The sequence below is a fragment of the Mobula hypostoma genome, chromosome 3 (genome assembly GCF_963921235.1).
Source record: "Mobula hypostoma chromosome 3, sMobHyp1.1, whole genome shotgun sequence".
Taxonomy (NCBI): domain Eukaryota; kingdom Metazoa; phylum Chordata; class Chondrichthyes; order Myliobatiformes; family Myliobatidae; genus Mobula; species Mobula hypostoma.
Genome location: NC_086099.1, coordinates 151,062,000 through 151,088,492, shown reverse-complemented (window position 1 = coordinate 151,088,492; position 26,493 = coordinate 151,062,000). Strand labels below are relative to the sequence as shown.

The window sequence follows — 26,493 nt, the reverse complement described above, 5'->3', positions numbered from 1 at the left end:
TTATTCGTGGGAAAAGGCAGTGGGAAGTTATATCAAAGGGAAAGAAAGGCAAAAATAAAACTAATTCATGCTTTGTTTGCTACGATGGACACAACAATGAATGATCTTTTTTGTTTCCTCTCTAGGTATTGCAATGAGCATCTTCATTGTCCTCCACACACATTCTGGACTCCGTGGGGTCCTTGGGAACGCTGCACTGCGCAATGCGGAGGAGGGGTACAGGCTCGAAGAAGAACATGTCAGAATGGTGATGACTGTCCAGGTTGCAATGTGGTAAGTTCATCATTATGACAAAGGTTAACAAAAAATATATTGACATCCTCTTCAATGGTGGACTTGATCAAAATTGCTTCAGGTCACAACTATTCCTCTGAATGCTGACCACCCTGAACTGCCTTGAATATGATCTTAATTTAAACAAACATTGTGCAGCAGATTGAGTGCAAATCAATTTCACTCCAACATCCTTCAATAAAGTATATAGAATATATACTATATAGTAGAGTATACAGAAAAGGTCATGGTGTGAAAAATTGTCAGCTGAGCTAATTCTAAGCATATAAAAATTACATAGTGATTAGAAACATTTTCATTCAACAGGAAGAACTAGTAACCTTTTAAGACTCTTAATTCTTTTGAAGTAGGAACATTTATTGAAATTTACTAGTTCAGTTTGATTTGGTTTTGCTCATCTCACAGTAGGTGACAGAGTGACTTGGATACTTGAACAGACTTTGAGTATTTCAGTCCTGGTTTGGGCTGTGATTCATCTCCTGAGTTTTAGTACTACCCTCCAGGCCATTGGTCAAACACACCACAAAGCCCACCTGTCTGCTCATTTGGGGTGGGGTATGTAGGGAATGGGCTGTGCTAACTGACACTTCAAACAAGTGTGTAAAAAGCATGTTGTGTATGAGAGTTATGGACACACCCATTGTTAAGTTAAAGCAGTCTGAATGGACTAAAAACTGATGTATGTTGTGTTGAAATCTATGGGCACTTATTAAAAGCTGGGAAGCAATCTTGATCTCAAACTGCAGTTGTTCATGTTAAATAAAGCTGTTCCACTGACTCTGCAGATCCCCAGAGCTGGTTTGTGCTGACTTTTCATTAGGTAGGTCCAGTAACAAAATCCTCAAAGATGTGCATCAACTGACTGGTACTGAAGGGGAGTGGAAATTCATGGCATTTTATTTTTACCAGGGATGGAATGGGGTCACAAGACAAGGCAGAAGTTGAAATCCGCTGTGAAAAACAGACTGCTGGAGGCACTCCGCAGGATTGAGCAGACTATGTGGAGGCAAAGGGAAGGTTGACATTTCAGTTCATGATCATGACTGAGTGTAGAGTGAAGATAACACAGTATAAAGGGTGATGGGCAGATGGAAATGAGAAAAGTGAGCAAAGGGTATGATAATCAGGATGTAGCAGTAAGAGTGGGGAAGGAAAACGTGTGTGGGTTATCTGAAAGTGAGAAATTCAGTATTCGGTTGATGGCAGTTATCCAAGTGAAATATGTTCTTATAGTGGCTGTGAGGAAAGAGAAGTCGGCAGAGAAAATGGGAAGAGAGCGTGAAGATCAGGATGGCCATGTGCTGTAATACAGTTTCCTAGTCTGCAAATGGCCTCACTGATGGAGAGCACCAAAGGCAGTGTACAAGGTTGGTGGATATGTACATAAATCTCTGCCTCATCTGGAAGGGCCTAGAATAAGAAGTTATCATTTCTGTCACTCCTCCATTTACTATCAAAGCTAAAAACAACTTGAGAGGAAAGCTGAATTTCAATTATAGCATTTTTTAACATAATCTAAGTTCGGAAAGAGTTGGTTCTCTTACTGGGGAGATCTTTGGGTGGAGCTAGGACATGAATGGGGTCTTAAATTAATTCTTCAGTATTCACCAGGGAGAAGGATGTGGTGGGTAGTGTTAGGGAAAGGGTATGCTGATATTTTGGAACATGTTTATGTTAGGAAGGTAGTGTTAAAAATACAGGTTGAGCACCCCTTATCCAAAATTCCAAAATCCGAAAACCTCCGAAACCCAAATTTTTTGTGCGCTAACATGACATCACAATGTACAATTCCACAAAGCACTGGGAAGGTTCCCAGGTGACGTGCAGGTCTCTGCATGTTACACACTACTCTGAGAAGTCACCTCACATATGTAATGAACAGGTTAATGAAAAACAGAGTTTTTAGCTGAATAGAATGTGTTGGCACGTGGTCAAGTGGTTAAGGCGTTCGTCTAGTAACCTGAAGGTCACTAGTTCGAGCCTTGGCTGAGGCAGCGTGTTGCGTCCTTGAGCAAGGCACTTAACAACACATTGCTCTGCGACGACACCGGTGCCAAGCTGTATGGGTCCTAATACCCTTCCCTTGGACAACATCGGTGGTGTGGAGAGGGGAGACTTGCAGCATGGGCAACTGCCAGTCTTTCACACAACCTGCGCCCTGGAAACCTTCCAAGGCGCAAATCCATGCTCTCACGAGACTAACAGATGCCTATAAAAAGTGAAAAATGAAGATCTTGAATGTGTATTGAAAGAGTGGATTTGTCAGTGTCGGAGTGAACATACGCTCCTTATTGGTATGCTGATCATGAAACGAGCAAAGATCTATCATGACAAATGGAAAATTGAAGGTAATTGTCCATATTCAGCAGGCTGGTTGCAGAAATTTAAGAAAGGCATGGCATAAAATTTTTAAAGATTAGTGGTGATAATGCGTCTGCTGGTCATGAAGCAGCATTGATGAGTTTGCCAAGATTGTCGCTGATGAAAATCTAACATGCTGAATGGCTACATCAATACGTATGCATGACGAACAAGAATGTCGAGAATGGGATGAACTAAAATGTCACTGATGAAACTCTGATGTGCTGAACAGCTGCATCAGTACAAATGTGTGATGAACAAGTGTAAGACAAAGACTTCTTACTGCTATCATATAAGTTCAGAGTCAGAAATGATGGTGATGCCAAACACCCACAATCTGTTCATCTGGGTGGCCAAGGAAGTAATGGCTATTAAAAATAATGTATAAAACTACCTTTGGGGTATATGTATAAGCTGTGTGTGTAATGAAAATGGATTTTGTATATAGATTTGGGTCCTATTCTCAAGATATCTCATATAGATGCAAATATTTCAAAATCCAAAACACATCCAGCCCCAGTTATTTTGGATAAGGTGTGCTCAACCTGTGTTAACACATAAGATATAGAAAGTCAGCAGGTTGAGCAGCATCTGTGTTGGGGGAAGGAATTCTTGATCAGTGCAAGATCCTGCTTACCTGTTTTCTTTCTTGCCAAGAATACTAATAATCCTCTTGCAAAAGAGAGTATTTGTAGAATATCTTTTTAGAGCAGCTAGTGGTTGAGCTCACTAGGGAAAAGGCAATTCTGGATTGGGTGCTGTGTAATGAACAATATCTGATTAGGGAGGTTAAGGTAGTGGAACCCTTAGGAGGTAGTGATCATAATATATAATGGAATTCATCCTGCAGTTTGAGAGGGATGAGCTAAAGTCAGATGTATCAGCATTACAATGGAGTAAAGGGAATTACAGATGTGTGAGAGGGGAGCTGCCCAAAGTTGATTGGAGGGGACATTAGCAGGGATCATAGCAGAACAACAATGGCTGGAGATTCTGGGAGCAATTTGGAAGGCACAGGATAGATACATCGCAAAAATGAAGGGAAGAAGATACAACTGTTGCTGATGTGGAAAGTCAAAGACAGCAATAAAGCAAAAGAGAGGGCATATAATACAGCAAAAATTAGTGGGAAGACAGGATTGGGAAACTTTAAAAACCAACAGAAGGCAAATAATAGTCATAAAGAGAGAAAAGATGAAATATGAAGGTAAGCTAGTCAGTAATATCAAAGAGGATACCAAAAAATTTTCAGATATATAAAGAGCACAAGAGAGTTGAGAGTAGATATGAGACCTTTGGAAAATTATGCTGGAGAGGTAGTAATGTAGACAAAGAAATGCAGGACGAACTTAGTAAGTATTTTGCGTCAGTCGTCACTGTGGAAGACACTAATAGTATGCTAGACATTTGAGAGCATCAGAGGACAGAAAAGAACGTAGTTGTTATTATGAAGGAGTAGGTGCTTGGAAAGCTGAAAGGTCTGCAGGTCAATAAGTCACCTGGATGAGATGGACTACATGCCAAGATTCTGGAAGAAGTAGCTGAAGAGATAGTGGAGGCATTTTTTTTAAATTGCGAAAGGGGTCCTGCGTCCCTCTTTTATAATATGATGAATTCCACAAGGAACAAAACCTGAGGCCAGGGCAGAAAAGGAAGCCTTTATCATACTTCGTCATTGCCATTTCCTGAAGTACTCCTGAGATCCTTCACTACAGCAAAAAAAAATCATCACTAGTACTCACTAGGACAGACACTATAGATGGTAGAACAATGGTACAGGCACTGAATGCATTTGTAATAAATTCTCTTTCTACAATCCTCATGACTTTAATTTTAATAATCTTTGCAATAACATCGACAACAGCTTTTAGTTCCAATAAAACGACGGGTTTCAATTTCTGAAAGAAAAACTGGCAAAGTGGGCACTTTCCGGCCACCCCAGCAGGCAGTATTGTAGGTCTACTTTATACACAAGCAATTACAATGGGTTCACAGGCTGGAAACCAAAAGGGTAGTAGTTCTGCTGTAATACTGACTTTGCATCAATTAGACACAACTGACCCCGGTACTGGGATACTGAAATCTACCCTGCAAATCTTCAAACGTTGGCAGATACTAAAGAGAAATTACAGCAGAACATTACTCTTGAAGTAACCAAGAAAGTTTAAACAGCTTTTATCCAATGAAAATTATTTAACAAACTCTTATAATAAAAATAAACATATACACTTGTAGAGCTATTTAAATAGTTTTAGTTTTGCTTAATTGTGCCACAAGAAAGATACTGATTCAGTTCTTGGAAAGACAGCTGGAAAACATCTGTGTAAACCAGGCTCCCAATTTAGTGCCATAGAGATTAACTAATGGGCAATTATTTAAAGGTTTTTTCGGGGGGGGGGCAGAAATTGCTATTGTTTGACAGGAATACAGATCATTTTGTATTGAGGTGGGGGCACACTATATCTGGTTGGTGTGGGTGGTGGCCCCACTACTAAACTGAGTAGTTCTTGTTTTAGATGTTTCTAGTGTTAAATGTTGAATGAGTAAACCAGAGGTCCAGTAAATATTCAGAATCTTCTTGATGTTTGTAATTGCAAGACTGCGACGTGAGTTGGAGCTTTAGATCACTTTTATCTGGTCAACAGCGAAAGTACTCAGTGGAGGGGCAGCAGACAGGGGGACGGTTAGCAGGATGGGGTAGATAATTTCTTCTGCTTTCCTTCTCCAACCTCCCCCCCCCCCCCACACTAATCTGAGGTGCGACTTGCCTGAGTTTCTGAATAAGTATCCTTTGCAAAGGCGGCCATAGCTACAGGAACCAGACACCGGTGCTATTCTTGCTAGTGTGAGGGTGACAAGGATAGAAAAATTGCAACCAGTTGATTCCCAATTTGATTCTGGAATCTGGCAGTGAGGAATTGAGGAATGTTGGAGTTGTTTATCTCATTGCCTGACAGCTGAAGGCCTCACTTTAACAGAATGGGCAGGTGGATGCAGTTACCTCAAAAACAGAAGTTGCAACCTTGAATATTTCATGAATTCAGAAACTATATAAAATTTCTATAAATCAGATTCTTCCTCCTGGAACCCAGCCACAAAAGGATGCAGATCTGTGGATTTCACGTCTGGTATTCTGATATAGTCTGACACTTAAAAACTGAAGGAACAGCACGGTTTTAAGTGATAATGTGGCGACCCACTTTCTGGCACACACAAACCGGCTCACAACAGCGCACACAGGCAGAGGGCCGGCCCCAAAAAGGGCGCCAGGCCATCTTCACCAGCAGGGGGAAAATCCCGCGCGCAGAAAGGGTCTGGGAATATGCATTCCCCCCAGCAATCCCGCCCAGGGAGGGCGGGAACAGGAAGACTTTAAAGCGGGCCGTGAAGTTTGAATAAATCTCTTTCATCGCAACTCTAACTCACCGACTCCGTGTGGCTATTCTAGCGCTGTGTGTAGCACATCGCTACAATTGGTGACCCCAATGGCCCAAACGATATTTGGACCAGAGATGACCGACGCTGCATCTGTTCACACAGTTTCGTTAAAACTGCCAAGCTTCTGGATGCTGCGACCCAATTATGGTTCGAACAAGCAGAAGCACAATTCCACATTCGGCAGATAACCTCGGAGTCCACTCGCTACTACTACGTGCTGAGCTCACTCAACCAGGAGACAGCTGCACAAGTTGAGGAGTTTATACAGTCGCCCCCGGAGGACGGCAAATACACAGCATTCAAAGCCCTGCTCATAAGGACTTTCGGACTCTCACGGCGCGAACGAGCACGCCGCTTAATGCACCTGGATGGTTTGGGAGACAGGCCGCCGTCAGCATTAATGAACGAGATGCTGGCCCTGGCTGAAGGACACAAACCCTGCCTCATGTTTGAGCAGGCGTTCCTAGAGCAACTGCCCGAGGACATATGCCTGCTGCTGTCCGACGCAGATTTCAGCAACCCCCGGGAGGTGGTGGCCCGAGCAGATGTGCTGTGGAATGCCAGGAAAGAGAGAGGGGCATCCGTCGCACAGATCACCAAGCCGTGAGCCCAACGAACAGTGGTGTTTCTACCACCAGCGGTGGGGCACAGAGGCCCGCTGCTGCAGACCACCCTGCAAATTTCTGGGAAACGCCAGGGCCAGCCGCCGCTGATGGCTACGGCGGCTGGCCATCAGGACAGCCTCCTGTACGTCTGGGACAAGCAGTCGGGACGCCGCTTTTTGGTCGACACCGGAGCAGAGATCAGCGTCTTACCTCCAACGAGTTACGACACCCGCAACAGAGAACCGGGACCCACCCTGAGGGCCGCTAATGGCAGCACAATACGAACCTACGGCACCCGCACGGTGCGGCTACAGTTCAGCTCCAGCCGGTTCACGTGGGACTTCACACTGGCTGCCGTAGCCCAACCACTGCTGGGGGCAGATTTTCTACGTGCCCACCGCCTGCTGGTCGACCTGCAAGGGAAGCGATTAGTCCACGCCAAGACTTTTCAAACGTTCTCCCTGGGTGAAGCACAGTTGCCAGCCCCACACCTGGACTCCATCACGCTGTCCGACGATGAATTCACCAGGGTCCTGGCGGATTTCCCATCAGTACTGACACCGCAGTTCATGGCAGCCATGCCCAGACACGGAGTACAGCACCACATCCTGACCCAGGGACCACCCCTCCACGCCCGTGCTCGAAGGCTTCCCCCGGACAAGCTCCGACTGGCGAAGGAGGAGTTCAAGAAGATGGAGGAATTAGGGATCATACGACAGTCCAACAGCCCATGGGCCTCCCCCCTTCACATGGTGCCCAAGGCAACGGGGGGCTGGAGACCATGCGGTGACTACCTCAGACTGAACGAGGCTACAACGTCAGATCGCTACCCTGTGCCGCACATTCAAGACTTCGCAGCAAACCTACACGGCGCAAGGATCTTTTCCAGGTAGACCTCGTCCGGGGATACCATCAAATCCCTGTACATCCGGACGACATCCCCAAAACAGCACTTATCACCCCGTTCGGACTTTTCGAATTCCTCTGAATGCCGTTTGGTCTAAAGAATGCCGCACAGACTTTCCAGCGGCTAATGGACGCGGTGGGACGCGACCTGGACTTTGCATTCATCTATTTGGACGACATCCTCATAGCCAGCAGTAGTCGGCAGGAGCATCTGTCCCACCTCCGCCAGCTCTACTCCCGCCTGAGCGAATTCGGCCTTACAATCAATCCAGCCAAATGCCAGTTCGGACTCGACACCATTGACTTCCTGGGCCACAGGATTACTAAAGACGGGGCAACCCCGCTGCCCGCCAAGGTAGACACGGTCTGCAACTTCCCCCGACCCAGCACAATCAAAGGCTTGCAGGAATTCGTGGGTATGGTGAAATTTTACCACCGTTTCCTCCCCTCAGCAACCCGAACTCAAATACAGTGCTTTCGACCGGGAGCTATTGGCACTATACCTGGCAATCCGGCATTTCAGGCACTTCTTAGAAGGTAGGCCCTTCACCGCGTTCACGACCATAAACCGCTTACCTTTGTGTTCACTAAGGTGTCCGACCCCTGGTCGTCCTGCCAGCAGCGACATCTGTCCTACATCTCCGAGTACACGACGGATATCCGGCATGTCTCTGGAAAGAACAACGTCGTGGCGGACGCACTTTCCAGACCTACCATACAGGCCCTGTCCCAGGGGGTGGACTTTGCAGCGCTGGCAGAGACACAGCAGGCAGACACTGAGATCCCCAGTTACAGGATTGCAGTCTCCGGTTTACAGCTTCAAGACCTCCCCGTAGGCCCAGGTGTGAGGACCCTACTATGTGACGTAGCTACCGGCCAACCCCACCCCGTCGTCCCAGCAGCCTGGCGCCGGCAGGTTTTCGAATCCATTCACAACTTAGCGCACCCCTCCATCAGGACAACCGTCCGGCTGGTCGCCAACAGGTTCGTGTGGCATGGACTGCGTAAGCAGGTCAGTGAATGGGCCAAAACGTGCATGCAGTGCCAAACGGCCAAGGTGCAGCAGCACACCAAGGCTCCGCCGCAGCAGTTCGAACCCACCTGCCGGAGGTTCGACCACGTTCATGTGGACATCGTGGGGCCCCTGCCAGTGTCGCGAGGAGCGCTGTACCTCCTAACTATGATAGACCGGTTCACCAGATGGCCAGAGGCAGTCCCGCTCACCGACACCACCTCCGAATCCTGTGCCCGAGCACTGATCGCAACCTGGATAGCACGCTTTGGGGTACCGGCCCACATTACCTCCGACAGGGGCGCCCAGTTCACCTCCAGCCTGTGGTCGGCTATGGCCAGACTTTTAGGATCACAGCTACACCACACAACTGCCTACCACCCACAGTCGAACGGACTAGTGGAGCGCTTCCACCGTCACCTGAAATCGGCTCTCATGGCCCGCCTGGAGGGGCCTAACTGGGTGGACGATTTCCCTGGGTCCTGCTCGGAATCCGCACTGCGCCCAAGGAGGATCTACACACCTTGTCGGCCGAGTTGGTGTACGGCGCGCCCCTGGTCGTCCCAGGAGAGTTCATACCAGCCCCAAGGGGGCAAGAGGAAGAACCCACAGCAGTCCTGGACAGACTACGGGAGAGGTTCAGTAACCTGGCCCCCATCCCCACTTCACAGCACGGACAGAGCCCGACCTGCGTACCCAAAGACCTGCAGAACTGTAAGTTTCTTTTTGTACGACGGGGCGGACACTGGGCACCGCTACAGCGGCCCTACGAAGGACCGTTTAAGGTGATCAGGAACAACGGGTCCACGTTCGTGCTGGACATTGCGGGGAGAGAGGAGGTTTTCACGGTGGACCGACTCAAACCGGCCCATGTGGACTTGGCGCAACCGGTCCAGGCTCAGGCACCGCGGCGCAGGGGCAGACCTCCCAAACAGAGGCCGATCCAGACTGTGGACATTGGGGGAGGTATCGCCGGTTCTGGGGGGGGGGGGTTATGTGGCGACCCACTTTCTGGCACACACGAACCGGCTCACAACAGTGTGCGCAGGCAGAGGGCCAGCCCCAAAAAGGGCGCCAGGCCATCTTCACCAGCAGGGGGAAAATCCCGCACGCAGAAAGGTTCTGGGAATATGCATTCCCCACAGCAATCCCACCCAAGGAGGGCGGGAACGGGAAGGCTTTAAAGCGGGCTGCGAAGTTTGAATAAATCTCTTTCATCGCAACTCTAACTCACCGACTCCGTGCGGTTATTTTAGCGCTGTGTGTAGCACATCGCTACAATAAGATGGTAAACAAAAAGTGTTAGAGTCTATCAGACAGAGAACTTCCAAAATCTATGGACAGGAAAAACTCGGATGGGAATGGGATAGTGAATGAAGGTATGGCTCTGGCGAAAAAGCATTTTGAACTTCGGATGACAATGAAGCTATGTGGTCCATTAAACCCTATCTGGCTCCCAAGGAATCAATTCCATTCCCCTTCCTTATTTCCCTGTATCACTGCAACTTGCTCTCACACATACCATCAAATTTCCTTTGATTATTTAGACGCTTACCTAATTTGTAAGGCAAGAGGAACCCAGAGAACTGACTCTGTTCCAGTGAGAATGTGCAAACTCCATACATCCGTGGTCAGAATCACACTTAGGTTCATGGAGCTTCAAGGCAGCTGACAATTCCTTATGCAAAAATATTAGGGACCTAATATTCAAAAAGGTAATTGACCAGCAGATATCAGTTCCATGTTTGGGTAGTGATGTTTTCCCCACATGTTGTGGCAAGCGGAAGCATCATTTGTTTCTATCTGCTTCACAATATTAGTTACATGGCAACCTATCCAATTCAAATGTATCCTAATATTCACTGCCTTATCTTTCAATTAAGCTGTCAGAGCCATTTACTGCTAGATTCCCAGTACGGCAATTTTTATGGGCTATGAGAAGTTATGGACAATAGTAGTGAAGAGTTGCTAACCATCTCTAGTCAAGCTGTTTCAGGACAGTAGAAAATTTCCCAGATAAATCCAGTCAAGCTAATTGTGTCTATTTAGTATTGGTTTGTTACTGTGAACATCTACCTGGATACAGTGAAAAGCTTGTCTTGCATAATCTTTATACAGATCAAACCATTACACACAGTGCATTGAGCTCGAATAAGGCAACACAATAACAATGGAGTATAAAATGGTAACAGCTACTGAAAGGTAGACAATGAAGTGCAATATCACAACGAGGTAGATTTAGGAGGCCAGGAGTCCAGTTTATTGTACAAGAGGTCTGTTGAAGGATCTGGTAACAGTGGGGTAGAAGCTGTCCTTGAGCCTGATGGTATGCGCTTTCAGGGTTTTGTATCCTCTGCCCAATGGGAGAGGGGTGAAGAGAGAGTGTTCAGGGTAGGGTGCTTTACGGAGGCAGCTTGAGAAGTATAGACAGACTCCATAGAGAGGAGGCTAATTCCTAGGATACACTAAACTGTGTCTCAACTCTGCACTTTCTTGCAGTCACATGCAAAGCAGTTGCTATACCAAGCTGTTATGTGATTAGATGAATGCATTTGTGGTGCATCGATTAAAAAATTGGTAAGGATTGACAGGGACGTGCTAGGTTTCTTTAGCCTCCTGAGGAGGCAGAGGTGTTGGTGAGCTTTCTTGGCTGTGTTGTCTACGTGGTTGGATTAGCACAAGCTATTGGTGATGTTCACTACTAGGGACTTGAAGCTTGCAACATGAACATTGTTGATATAGACAGGAGCATGTATTCCATCCCTCTTTCTGAAGTCAATGACCAGCTCTTTTGATTTGTTGACATTGAGGGAAAGTTTTTTGTCATAACACCTTGTCACTAAGCTCTCTATCTCCTTCCCCTACCTCGGCTTGTTGTATTTGAGGTGCAGCCCATTACAGTGGTATCATCTGCAAACTTATAGGTAGACTGACCACCTAGTCATGGATGAACAGGGAGTAGAGTAGGGAGCTGAGGACACAACTTTGTGGGGCCAGGGAGAAGCCATCCACCGTAGACGTGTTTCTGTGCTAGGCAAATTGCAGTCAGTTGCTTGGAAAGCTGGAATTCATATGTGCCAGACCAGACTCTCAAAGCACTTTGTGATGGTAGATGTTAGAGCCACTGGACAGTAGTCATTAAGGAATGTTATCTTGTTTTTTCTTGGGTACTGGGTTGATTGTGGTCTTCTTAAGGCAGGAAGTAACCACATCCTGAAGCTTGGTTAAAATTGTCTGTAAATACATCTGCTGGGTAAAGCACACAGGATCTAAGGACATCATCTGAGCCCTGTGCTTTCCACAGGTTCACTCTCAAGAAAACTGATCTTGCAACTGCGGCACTGACTGTAGACTCAGGTGCACTGGAAACTGTCAGGGTGGGCAGTGACATATCTATTATCTTCTGTTCAATACACTCACTGAATGTGTTCGACTCATTGGGAAGGGATGTGCTGTCATTGGTGATGCTGCCCGACTTCATTTTGTAAACCATTACAGAATGTAATGACAGCTGGACTGAAACTCAATTTTGGACTGGTACTGCCTGAGCATCTCTGATGACTTTTTGGAGGCCATATCTTGATTTTTTTTATAAAGGGCAGGGTCACCTAATTTGAAAGCAGATCTAGACTTCAGAAGGGACTCGATCTTCTGATTCAGTTTGGGAACATCCAGCTTTTCACTGACTATGGCTTCAGGAAGTCCTAATAAAGGTGAAGTTAGTGGCAAAGGTAAAAACTACTCCAAAGATTGAAATCATATTTTACCACCACTAACTGCTGCACCATCAATATCCCAGATGTCACATTTGACCAGAAGCTCAACCATGTAAGTACTGAGTACAAGATCAAGTCAGGGGTTGGGTTTCATGTGGTGATTAATTGGCTTCCAGAAATACCAGAGCCTTTCCATCAGTTACAATGGACAAGTTAGGTGCTTGATGAAGTACCCTTCATGTGCCTGGATCAGTGCAGCTCCAACAACTTGATGTTTGATCGTGTCTGAGAAAAGGGAGCTCACTTGATTGGCACCCAGTCCACAGAAGTAAATGTTCCTTTTCCCACTGGTACACAGAAACTGCAGTATGTATTATTTCCAAAATGTACTGTAGTTACATAACTAGCTGATTCTGGTTATTGCCAACATCAAAAAGGCAAGAGGGCAGGAGCTACATGGGAATACTACTACTCGTATACTCTGCCCAAGTTAAACAGCTTAGTGTCTTGGAAATGTATTGCTGTTCATTTATTGTTAATGAGTATAAATCCTGGAATTTCTACCCAGTCGGACCATAGCTGATAGGATTACAATGATTCACGATGGTGGCTCATCACCTCTTTCGGGAGCGTTTAAGGATGGACAGTAAATGCATTGCCAGCAATGACCAGATCCCCAAAAAATTAATGAAAATGAATTGAATTTCAGAGACAGAATAGTCGACTACTGTGTAGCTTGTTTTGTGTTAAATAGATCATGGACAGTTTCTTTTCTGGTCATTCATGTTTTCCAAGGGGAAAAGAAAAACTTCTTTAATGAAATAGTGAGTAACAGATTACCTAGAGCGACAGTAACGTTTAGCATAATGTGGTAAACCATATATGTATGTTGTAACTGGGTTACCTGCCTGGACATGCCTGGACTCGGCCCTCGGCTGACTGCTCCCGTGGCTCCTCCCACAGAACCCTGAATAAAGGCGATTGTGCCACTGCTCCTCCCTCAGTCCAGGACAGATACTCAGCATGGACGTTTGACCACTTACTGTTAATAAAAGCCTTTCAGTATTTACTCTACTTCTAGTCTTTTGGAGTAATTGATAGTGCATCACATAATATAATAATAGGAGTAATAAGTCCACTTGACCATCAAACCTGCTCTGCTTTTCAACATGATTACAATTGATCTGTCCCAAGTCTCATCTCCTCATTGCCAGATCTCCAAAGCTCTCAATTCCATGACCTTTCAAAAGTTTTTCTGTCTTAAATATCCTAAATGATCCAGCCTCCACAAGCCTCTGGGATAGAGAGATCCCATGATTCACCACTCTATATAATTGTTCCTACAAAGTTTAGGATATATTTATTATAAAATGTGCAGGAAAAAAGTCCTGCAGACAATATGAGTAAGCAAATAACATTCAGAACTGAAATTCACAAAAGTGAGTCCACAGCCACGAAGTCAGTCATCACTGCAACTGATCCAGGAGTCTGTTAATTTCAGGCCCCAGCCTCAGTTCAGCACAGAGATGTGTAAACCCTGCACAGCAGCAAGCTGAACACCAGCCCTGACACCCTAACCTTTTCAATCTGGCCTGGTATTTACATCAACTAAGCCTTGGACCATTTCTCACTCTCGGCCCAGGCCTGGGCCCTACCACTTTGATATGCTCTTGGGCCTGGGCCCTGCCAAGCACCCTGTAATGTTGCCACTTTGTTCCTTCATTTGAGATTCTCCCATTGGTGCAAATAGTGTCAGAGCGTACAGCGTGGGTGCAGACCCATCAACCCAACGATTCCATGATGATCACATTGTTCAGCTAGTTAGTCCCAATTTCCTGCTTTCAGCCCATATCCCTCCAGGCCCCTCCCCTTCATGTACATACCCAAGTTCTTAAATGACAATATCTTACTTGCTCTTGCAGCTCATTCCATATACTCACCACCTTCTGCATGAAAAACTTGTCTTCTTGGGTCCCTTTAGTCTTTCCCCTCTCACCTCAAATCTATGTCTCCAAGTTTTGGACTCCCCCATTTTATCCATGCCTCTCATAACTTGAAAGACTTCTGTAAGGTCACTCCTCATTCTACACCCCAAAGAATAAAGACCCAGCCTAAGCATCCTTTCCCTATAACTCTGTCCCTCCAGTCCTGGCAAAATCCTCAAATATTTTCTGGGCTCTTTCCAGTTTAACCACATCTTTCCTGTAACAGGCTGATCAAAAACAGTAGAAGTATTCCAGGTGCAGCCTCACCAATAACTTCTATAGCTGCGACTTAATGCTTCATCTCCTATATTTAATGCCCTGACTGATGAAGGCTTGTGTGTTAAATGCCTCCCACTTTCCTGTCCACCTGTGACACTGCACTAATACTTCTCAGTCCCTTTATTATGTGCCCTAGTACTCTACCTACAGTGGGTTAACTTTCCAAAATACCTCACGTGTTTAACATGCTGTAAAATTACATGGAAGTTCAACTTGTGAGATGGAATCTAGATTTTTTGGTTTACTTGAATTACTTTTTCATTACCTAACACAAGAAAAACACAATGTGTTAAATTTTCAGATAAAAATTCCTGTAGAGAACAAATGCCATATATAATAATTATGGTTTAAGACCAAAAATAAATTGTTCTTCAGATTTTTATCTTCTAATAGGTAGAAATTACCTGAAGCTGGGATCATGATCACAAAATGTATGTGAGGTAGAGCACAGCAGTATACTGTTAGAGAATTATTTTTTCTCAGCTCAAGCTGGTAAAACGTGAGGTACAGGCATAACAAAACACGTTCATTTCTCAATCGCTAGGAATTATCGAACTATTCTAGTGGTGTTTAGTATTGTGGCTTTCTGAAGACTTATATAGATATTTTTGTGTAGGGCTAATTATTTAATGCTATTGCATAGTGACTTTGGGATGATACCAGTTGTAGATATTGATATTAGGACAACATATTATTATTACAACCTTTCATTAGGTTCTATTACTCACCTAAAGTTCCACAGTAATATTATTCACAGTACATAATATTACTTCCTTATGTCCTACAATTGGAAAGCAGCCCATCCTCTTGTTTAAATTTGCTGAATAAAATCAGATATACTACATTTTTTCTACATTGAAAATGAACAATGTTCACCACATCAGTGTTCTCTTTTTGTATCCTGAGATATGAAAGTATTTAAGCCTTCCCAAAATAGACTTAATTTAGGGCAATCCCAGAAAATATGAAAATGATTTGTCTCCTTGGAGCCGCACCTTCTCCAACACATCACATTTGTATCTTTATATTTTTCCTGATATGGGGTCTTGAAGTATCTTATAATGTTTTTCCAACAATGTTCTCTCCATGTCAAAGAATTAGTCGAGGACCATTGAAAGCTGCAGATTTTCCCCCAAGCCTCCTCTGAAAGTACCAACCTGTACTTAGGTCCCAGATACCTCTGAACTTTGAGATGCTCTATTTGGGGCATGTATTGTTCCTTGAACAGAAGGAAGATATAAAGTTGCTGCAGGCCCTCTTAGCGGCAAGTAAGAAATCAATCACTAGAAAATGGCTAAATCCAATACCACCTACATTAGAAGATTGGTACGAAATTATCTTGGAAATATTTAAAATGGAAAAGTTGACCTACTCCCTGAGAACTCAAAAAGAAACATTTTATCAAATCTGGAATAAATGGATTGAATATATAACCCCAATGCGAGCAGACTTTAGATGACTCTCCTAATGATTTATATTGCTCTTCTCATCAACACAGTAATATTGCTAACGTAAGCACCCCTAGTCTAAATGTTTGTTGTTTTTTTTTGGAAAATAGAGAATTAACACAAGTAAAGGGAAAGATTTGGGAAAGGGATAAAAAAAATGAAAAAATTAAGTAAATAAGTACATAGGGATTGGATAATTATGTCTGCGGGCAGGAACAAGCACGAACAAATTGGGATATAAACACCTACAATGGTTGGTATATAGGCTTGTATGCAACATTTTGGACCAGTGGAAATTGTCCAGAAGGGTTGTATGGAAACTATTACTACCATTTTTCTTAACAACTAATTTCATTACTTAGCCTAATAGGTTAGATTTACCACAGTGCATAATTATCTATTTAAATGTTTATTTTGCTTTTATATCATCTCAATGTGTACTTAAGAATGTATAAATAATTGTAGTTTTATACATATAAAAAAATGGAAAAGGTTATATGTGTGAAAAAAGTACATGATAATTGTGAACTCCTTATCCAAATAAAAATAAAATTAAAAAAAAAGAAAGTATTTAAGCCAGTTGCAAGCATGCAAAACTAGCCCACCAATGCATTAATTTCTATTGTGTAAAAATGTTAATTTTGTTCATTTTGTTTTTATAAATGTGTAGGAATATCAACTTTGTAACACCAACTTGTGTCCAGAACTGAAGAAGACCACTCCTTGGACTCCATGGACACCTGTTAACATTTCTGACAATGGAGGTCATTATGAGCAGAGATTTAGGTACACGTGCAAGGCACGCTTGGCTGACCCAAACCTATTAGATGTTGGCCGTCAAAGGATAGAGATGCGGTACTGTTCCAGTGATGGATCGACAGGTTGTTCTGCAGGCGGTGAGTGGATAGCAGAATCTTGAGTTTTGGAATTATGTAGCTTCCCTCAGACATGAACGATTAAGAACTTTGATTTAGTGTACTTAAGATCATAGAAAATTACCTTCGAATGTTTCCCCCGCAGCCCATGGATCCGTAAGCAGCCCAAATAGATGGTTAAGATGTGGTTGCAGACATCATAACAAGCTATGGACTGTATCAGCATTTCTCAGTCTTTTATTTTGAAAGGTTGAGCCTATCTATGAATTTTTAAAATAAGGGACAGTTGTATTATGCTCAAGCATAATAATCAATTGCTAATAAGGCCCTATTATTTTTGGCACATAGGTTTAAAAACTTGACACACAATATTGACAATAAGATAATACACACAATAAGATGTTTGCAAAAAGATGTCTACATGATGTAAATCACAAACATGAAGAAAAACTGCAGATGCTGGAAATCCTGATGAAGGGTCTTGAGCTCAAACAACGATTGTTCATTCTTTCCCATGGATGAGCTCCTCCAGCATTTTGTGTGTGTGTGGGTGTTGCTTTACATGATGTAATTCTGCTTCCAACCATTTGCACTCTTCATTTTCATGATTTACAGAAAGCAATTTGAGCCTCTTGTGCAGTAGAGACTCCAGTAAAAACGCAGTTCATTCGTTTTAGAGTATGGCGAATTATTAAATTACTAATTAGCAAGCAAGTTTCCTTCATCTAATGGGCTATTCTGTGTATGTGAAAACCAAAACCAAAGTACAACCCAGGAAGCAACATAACTCTTCGAGTCCTAGGTTGATTTATATTTGGCAGGAACAAATGGATAGAAATTAAAAGTGAAAATATTTCTGGTTTTCTTCCTTAGCACAGAGTTCACAAGCCCTGAAGACAATTTTCTACCAATCTGGCTAAGCTCGGCTAACTCAGCACAGGCTTGTGATTGAGCTTGGAACCAGATTTGCACCTACAAATATGGTCTCCACAGAATTAACTACACCAACTCTTAATGCACTGATTTGTATGCTTACCCTTGATAGCAGAAACTTCAGATGTACCAAATTAGATGCTAAATGCAATAGCTGCCTGAAGGGAGTTTTAAGAGAATGTTGATTTTGGAAAAATTGATTTGCGGTGTGTGTAGTGAAAAAAAAACAGTAAACCGTATAAGGAATAGATTGTAAAAGTAACTTTCCAAAAGTGAGGAACAACCTTTTGCAGAAGTAATATAAGAAAGTTATCCATTAGGATCTGGAATATACTGCTAGAGATAGAAGTGAAAACAGGTTTATTTGTAAAATTCAGGAAGAAGATGCTGAAGTATCAGAAATGAAGGGATTTGTGGGCCTTTTTAGAGTGGTTACGGGTAGAGACTAGCGATTGCATACATTTTAAAAATCATAACTGTGTTCTCTGAGCTTTACTGTGCATGCATCCTGGCACAAGTAAATGAACAGCTCATATTAGAGAGATTAGTTGAGAGAAATAGCCCAATAATTTCAGTACACAATTCATTCTGTCTATCTCTGTTTCCAACATATAGGCTTGTGCTGCCTACTAGCCAAAAGTTCCATGAAGGATTGTTGGCTGGTCTGTGATTGCAGATGCATATTCTATTCTTCGCACCTACACACAGAAATACTAAAGTTGGGAACATGGAGGACATCAGGTGCACGCATCTAACCTTGTACTCTACCCCTGGACTCACATCAATCCAGTGGTGGTGTGTATATTGCAGAGCTTGCGGGCCAGATATACCAGCCACATCAGCACATTCAGCACAGCCCATTCATTGGAGCAGGCTTGGCAATTTTCATGGAATAAAATAATTAAATTTTTTTCATTTTGCTGTATACTTTAATGGAGGGTTTGAATTATAGAAAGTTTACAATGTGGAAAATTATTTGCCTATTGAGTTTGTGTCAGAGGAATAAAAGCTTTTGACCTCATCTCTCACTTTGCAGTACTTGGCTTAGCATGCCACAATTTTTGAAATGCAGGTTCAAATTCAGACTTATTTATTTATCACATGCACATTGAAATGTACAGAGAAATGTGTCATTTGTGTTGACCACCAGCACAACATAAATGTCCCCGCACGTTCTGGCGCCTACATAGCATACCCACAATGTTCACAGAGCACCAACAACAGGACAGCAATGAAACAATACAGGTGGAACAAGTCTCCCTCTCCTTCTCCCTTGCCCTCGCCCTCTCCATCTCTCTCTGTCTCAGTGACACAGATATACCCCTCTAGTGGACTTGGAAATTGGGCCTTCAACCTCCCCAGTGCATTTGCAGACTTGTAAAATCAAGGATTTGGACATTAGGCCTCAACTTTCAGAATTCCAATTGACCTTCAGGTTTTGATCTTTGACATTGACACCAGGACTTGCTAATGATAAAGAATGAGGGCCCCAACAGCCAGGCTTCAAACTCCAGACTTGCTGATGATAGGGCCATGAACACTAGGCCTTGAACTCTGTTCTTCTGGCCAGGCAGAACCTGATCTTGGAACTCACAAATGACTTGCTGACCTGGTGGGGGCACCAGACCTCATCCTCACTGGTCTGTCAGTCCAACATCTTTCCACAGGTGCCCTTTGTCACATATCCATGTCATTGGCCTTTGAACACAGAGCAGAGACCTAGACTCCAGCCAGGCCTCTAACTTCCCCATATTCCTGTCCCTAACCAGATCCCTAATTCCCCTCCTCTCCCCAAAACCATCCCTACAAACATAAAAAAACTGAGCCATGACCTCATTAGAGTTTGAGCTTTGTTTAAATGTGGTTATGGTTTCTGTATCTTCAGTAACTGAGCTGTAGACTCCTACCATAATCATTTCCCCTCTCATTCTTCTTCCTTATTTTAAATATATGCCTCCTGATTTTGATCCATCAGTAAAGGGAAATCGTTTCTTCCTATTTGTCTATGGCCTTCATATTTTTATACATCTCAATTAATCTCAGCTACTTCTTTTCCAAAGTTGGCTCTCAATATTTTCCAATTTGCCAATTTTGGCAAGATTGGAATGCTACAATCTTTGGCGACCAGAACTCTGCACATAACTCACTGTGTGGCCTGACAAGTGTTCTACATAGCACCGTTTCCCTGCTCGCTTATTCTGTGCAGTGGCTAATAATGGAAAGTATCTTGTAAGTCTATAACCACATTATCTACCTGGTCGGTTTCCTTCCATGTTTTTGAGGATACAAATTACAATTGTCTCCGTTCCCTCACGCTTCGTAATCCCTTCACATTCATTGTACAATCTTTTGTCTTGTTGCATCTCCCCAAATGCATCGATGTTACAACATTGCTTCCTAGGATTAAATTCATCTGCCCTGTTTCTGCATGATAAGTCAGACTTTTGTTCTCCTGATATCCTAAGTTTTCCTTCCCGCTGTCGACAGCCATGGTTTGTATCATCTGAAAATGTATTTCTTGTGTCCTCTATATTTATATAAAAATCATGAATACAAATGTGAAAATACAAATGGATTCTTTGTTTGGAGCCTAATGGAGTCCCACTGGTAAGAGCCTTTGAATTACAATACCAGCAGCCATTGCCTTTTGTCATTGACTCAGTTTGATCTTCCATTCTCCTTTGATCCCAAATTCTTAATGCTTTTTTGAGCAGCCTGCTATGTTGGAACTTGTCAAAAGCTTTGCTAAAATCAATGTAGACTATATCAAACACACTGCCTTCTTTATTACCTCCTCAAAAAATTCAATCAATGTGGATCACACAAGACTTTTGCTTAACAAATACACGCTGACTGCTCTTGATTAATCTGTGCCTTTTGAAATAAAGTTCTGCACTGACCCTGAACATTATGGATGAAATCGATTAAATTGCTCCCAAAAGATCAATTTCTTGAGCAGCATGCACATAATGCTGGAGGATCACAGCAGGTCGTTCAGCATCTATGGAGGGAAACAAACTGTTGATGTTTTGGGCAGAGGTATTTCACCAGATCAATTTCTGGATTTTTTTTTTAGTAAGGACAATGTGAGAATTGTAAGGTATTTTGAAACATGATTAGGATAAATCTTTGTAAATGAGTTGATAATGTGAGCCCTTGCAGTTAAGGTCAATTCCAAAAATGTAGACAGACAGATAGAGATAGTATTATATGGAATACCCAGAACAATACACCAGTGGAGTCCTTGAAATAAAACCACTAATTATTTAAACAATAAAAAGGAGAAACTGGTAAATGGGTGGAGGAATAAGTCAGTTAACACATATGCTGGTGATATTAAATCTGACTCTAATAACCCTTCCAGAAAGCTGGCAGGCCCTTTCATCGAAGAAAGATGATATCTGTTTCTGTTTAATTTGTTTCTGCCTCTTTTTAGTCATCTTCAAGGACAGACTAGGCAAAGGCCTTGACCAGGAAAGCTGTTAAAGATTTCAGAAAACCCCACTGTGAAATAGTTTTTTGTTGCACCTATATCATAAGAGCGTAAAACATAGGAGCAGAATTAGGCTATTCAACCTGTTGAGTCTTCTCCCACATTCCATCATGGCTGATTTATTATCCCTCTCATCCCCATTTTCCTGTCTTCTCCCCGTAACCCTGACTAATCAAGAACCTGTCAACCCACTTTAAATGTACCCAATGACTTGGCCACCACAGCCACCCAAGGATTCACTAACCTCTGGCTAATAAAATTCCTCCTCATCTCTGTTCTAAATGGACATCCCTCTATTATGAGGCTGTGCCCTCTGGTTCTAGACTCCCTCACTATAGGAAACACCCTCTCACCGTGCACTCTATCTCGGCCTTTCAATATTTAGCAGGTTCCAATGAGATTACCACCCCCCCCACACCCCACCACCAATTCTTTTAAACTCCAGCATGTATAGGTCCAAAGCCATAAAACTCACCTAATATGTTAACCCTCTCATATTTGGAATCATTCTCATGAACCTCCTCTGGACTCTCATCAAAGCCAGCACATCCTTTCTTACATAAAGGGCCCAAAGCTGCTCACAATCCTCCAAGTGTGGTCTGGTCAATGCCTTATTACATCCTTGTTTTTATATTCTGGTCCTCTTGAAATGAATGGTAACATTGCAAATTGCCTTCATTACCACGGACTCAACCTGCAAGTTAACCTTTAGGGAATCCTTCACAAGGACTCCCAAGTCCTTTTGCACCTCTCACTTTTACCCTTTCTCTCCATATAAAAAATAGTGTACGTCTTAAATCCTTCTACTTATGTGCACGGCTATACACTTATCTATACCTGCCATTTTCTTGCTCATTCTCCCGATTGTCTACATTCTTCTGCTGACTCCCTGTTTCCTCAACACTACCTGCCCCTTCACCTCTCTTCTATCCTCTGCAAAGATGCCGACAGTGTCATCAATTCCATCATCCAAATTATTGATATATACAGTAATATGAAAAGAAGTGGTACCAATACCAACCCCTGCAGAACACCACTTAATCACCAGGAGCCAACCAGAAAAAGCCCCCGTTATTCCCACACTTTACCTCCTGTCAATCAGCTAATTTTCTGTCCATACTTGTATCTTTCCTGTGATACCATGAGCTCTAATCTTGTTAAGCAGCTTCATGTGTGGCACCTTGTTAAAGGCCATCTGAAAGTCTATCATGAGATGTTATTTGTGTTGTGCTCTTGTATAGGGTCAATGCACTTCCAAAACTAATGGATTGGTACAGTAATGAATAATAATGAGCTTTTGGTTCAGAATGTGATAGCATATCTCAGGAAAGTTATATTGGTCTTGAGAGGCTTGGAGTGTTATATCTGTTCTTAAAATTTATGGCTTTTTCCAGACGCCAACCTCGGTGACTTGTAAGAGTTTCCCCTACTTGTTCCACTTGTTAAAGTGCAAGGCCTGTTCTATTATAGTCATCACATGCTTATGCTCCTACCAACAGGGGTATTTTTAGACTGTGGTCTGGAAACTTCCTGTTAAGGGTATTTTAATCTTACTCTCATTTTTCTTATATTCTTTGACTTCAGTGGGTTGATCTGCCATCTCAGCACCATCACTTTGGCTGCACTTGACTCTGTTTCTACATAAAGTCCCATTAATCCAGCAGTTCTGTGAGCTTCAGCCATCAATGGCTGTCTGATAGCCTTCTTGTGAAGTCTATCGCCCTGGTCTGCAAGTTTTCGCAGATTTGGGAAACTGCCTGCTGGTCCTGTGACAGGTTAACCTAGGCACAAGTATAGCAGTTTTATTGAAATCAGTGGGGAAAAGCAGCCAGGGATTGGTAAATAGACCTTGTTGTTTGAACTAATTCAATTTGCTTTGCATTTAATGTTCTCTTTTAAGTTTAATATTATTTATATTTTTAAATATTTTAATACTTCCATGATGATATTGAATATTTATGAAACTGTGCTTCGATACACTGCCACCATTTGTTTTTCTCAGTAGGTAAGGAATTTATATTTTTAGTTCCAAGTTTAAGACTTTGATTCTATGACTTTATCCCCTTTTTTCTTAAAGGGTTTTCTGGAAGCATCTTACGATATGGGAGGTTTTCTGTTTACACAGTCAATGGGGCTTGGTCTGCCTGGCTGCCGTGGACACAGTGTAGCAGAGACTGCAGTCGAGGAATTCGAAGTCGTAAACGATTGTGCAATAATCCTGAGCCAAGGAATGGAGGAATTCCCTGCCTAGGGCAATCGGTTGAATACCAGGAATGTAATATCATGCCTTGTCCAGGTACGTGCTGCTGCTCTGTGCCTGAAAATGACCTGTATAAAGGTGACAGGCTAACACTGAGGGTTCCAAATAAAATGAATGTTTCCAGTCTTACCAATTATATTCTTTCCCCCCTGTATATTATGCATGAAGAGAAGGAAAGGTGGGGAAAAGTAGAAATACGCACATATCAACATTGTCAAATATGAATATGAATTGATATTAACCTTTCCCATTGCCAGGAACACCTAAAGACTGTACCTAAGATTTATGAGGTATATTCTCTTCATATCTTTCTATATCTACCTCTAATATACTACAAGGCCATACTGTTTTATCTACCGTAAGTTGTGTGAAGTGGTACATGATCTCTACTGGGATTCTAATCCTGAGCATTTATTTTAACCCACAGTCAGCTGAATTACTTACTGTCTGTTCATATTATACAAAGGTAGAATTAGTAAAAACGTTATTTCATTGGTCTGTATATAGTCTAATATTAAAATAATTTCTAAATCCAAATAACACATAGTTTTGGATCTATTAAAGCACTTGTAGAAATAAACGAAGCTTCTGTTTATTTTGATAAATTAGAGGAGATTGGTATCATAGCTAATATCTATTCAGGTTCATTTCTGCATTTGCCTGTTAATAGTTTGATTTATGACTGATGTTACTGTTGCTTTTCCCATGCCTTAAAATGATCTATTCTAGACTGGCTACCTACAGTAACAAGAATTGTTCCTGGACATTGATCTATATATAAGAGGAGTTTACAAATATTGGATATTTTTAAAGAAATTTTTGGCTCAAGAGAAAAGGTGTTAAGGTAGAACTCCTGTGGTTGCCGGTGGCAAGAATGGAAGGTAAAAACAATTTCAAACCAAATTGTTATTGAGACATTTTTAGAGAATGGAACATAATTTAATTTAATTCAGGATAAACCTTTGGACCTTCATGTATTATAAAACCTGTCATAGACCATCAGAGAATTTGGGACTCATATTTATCTAAAAAAATTTTTTCTCATATGCCCAAGCTAATAATAAATAAACTGAATCTCAAATGTTGCAATTTTCAAATTTTGACATCAATACTGTGATTGAAACAGGTTCTCAGATCTGCCGTAGTATGTGATGAAAATACACCTAGGTATCAGCTGCAGCGCCACAGGAATAATTGAAAACTTATCAGTGGTTGAAATGAAAAATATCTACAAAGAGCTTAGCAGCCCCCAGTTGCTGCTGTGCTGTGAGCTTCACCGTCACTGCATTTGGTGTTTGATTAAATGCAGAATCTGCAGATGGATTTATGTTGTTCATAGGCTGGCAGAGCACAGAAACATTAACGAAGAGGAGACAAAGTTGTATTCCTGATTTACATATGCACTTAAAGAGGGTTCCTATTTTCTTTATACACCAATCACTGGGTTCTGAATAAAAGATTATATATGTTGAAAATTATCATGTCATCTGTCAAAAATAGGTCAATTTCAGAGACAAAATCCACATCTTCCTGCCACTTTGTAAGGAGTTATCAATGCCTTTATCCCTTCACTTCCAATCTTTTATTGTTTTTTAAAAAAAATTCCTGTTTGTCACTTCAAAAATTTTGCTGCTCTGTTGGAGCTGTTAACCATTCCACTGAATGCATCCCTGTATTGGAAAGGATATTATGGAGATGTTTTGGCAATGAGATAAGGCTGTTGGCACTTCATGTTTTTGCCCGCTTTAATTGAAGAATTCTGAGAATGGGTAGCAGACAGCCCCCTGGATGTTGTGATTGCAGAAATTAAAGTGCATGTGCAGATGGACTTCTGAAGTTTAGGAAATGAAACTTCCCCTAAGGTTAGGGAAAGATTCTTTGAGTTCTACCAGTAGCAGCAGCACTACATGTGTGTGTGCTTTATAAAGTACATGATACATTTAAAGCAGCAGGTCACTTGTGTGTAATTTTTTTGCCTGACCAGATGCCGCATAGAACTGTGCCTGAGCTGAACGACCATAAGGGGAAAGTTTTAAAGTTGTGCAACGATTCTGATAAAATTGTGAAACCTGACACAAATATAACAAGTCCCTCTAGGTCACTTGCTTTGTATTAATTTCCAAAAAGTATATTCTTTTAAGTAGGAAAGTGATTTCAGATATGTCTGAATAGAACATAAGCACGTAAGACATAGGACCAGGAGTTGGCCATCTATCCCTTTGAGCCTTTACGATTGATCAAGATCAAGGCTCGTCTTCAATCCGTGCATTTTCTAGCATTACCCTTAATGTCATTGATACTCTTCATAGCTGAAATCTATTGAGCTCTTGTTTGAATGATGTCAATACCTGAGAATTCCAGGTGTTCCAATATCTCCTCTTCATCATAGTTGCAAATGTTCTTAAACTTGTTCTATAGTTTAAACGTCTCATTCTGGGGAAGGATATTCTCTGGATGAAGCCTGTGAACCCTTTCAGAATTTCGTAGGTTTTGCGGAGATCTCCTCTCATTCTTCTTAACATTAGAGTTCACATCCCCATTATGCTCAAAATGTCCTCAAGTGGCAAACCCATTGTACCTTGAGCCAGTTGAATGAATCTTTGCTATGGCAAATACATCCTTTCTTAGGCAAGGTGACTGGAACTGTACACAGTACTCAAGGCATGGTCTCATTAATGTCCTATACAATTGCAAAAAATCTTTATTAGTCCTGAATTCAAATTCTCTTTATTATATTATACTGTCATTTGTCTTCTTAATTGATTGAAGCTTTGATCCCCTTTGTCGGTTGCTTTTAACCTCAACGTCACTCAAGCTCTCAGCATTTATCAAATGCTGTTTTCTATCATGTTTACCAAGTTACATTTTTCCCCACTCACTCAGCTTGT

The 26,493-nt window shown here is 42.3% G+C and overlaps 1 protein-coding gene across 4 annotated transcripts in view; it reads left to right on the top strand.

Moving 5' to 3' along the window:
* The window catches only part of sema5a (sema domain, seven thrombospondin repeats (type 1 and type 1-like), transmembrane domain (TM) and short cytoplasmic domain, (semaphorin) 5A), a 245,070-nt gene that overhangs the window by 194,799 nt on the left and 23,778 nt on the right, over window positions 1-26,493 (top strand). For 3 of the 4 annotated variants that reach the window (XM_063043863.1, XM_063043861.1, XM_063043862.1), the window contains exons 15-17: window positions 126-273; window positions 16,715-16,940; window positions 23,423-23,641. In XM_063043863.1, the coding sequence (XP_062899933.1) occupies window positions 126-273; window positions 16,715-16,940; window positions 23,423-23,641 (593 nt within the window). The remainder of the gene's footprint in view (window positions 1-125; window positions 274-16,714; window positions 16,941-23,422; window positions 23,642-26,493) is intronic. The other variant, XM_063043864.1, reaches the window with a different exon arrangement.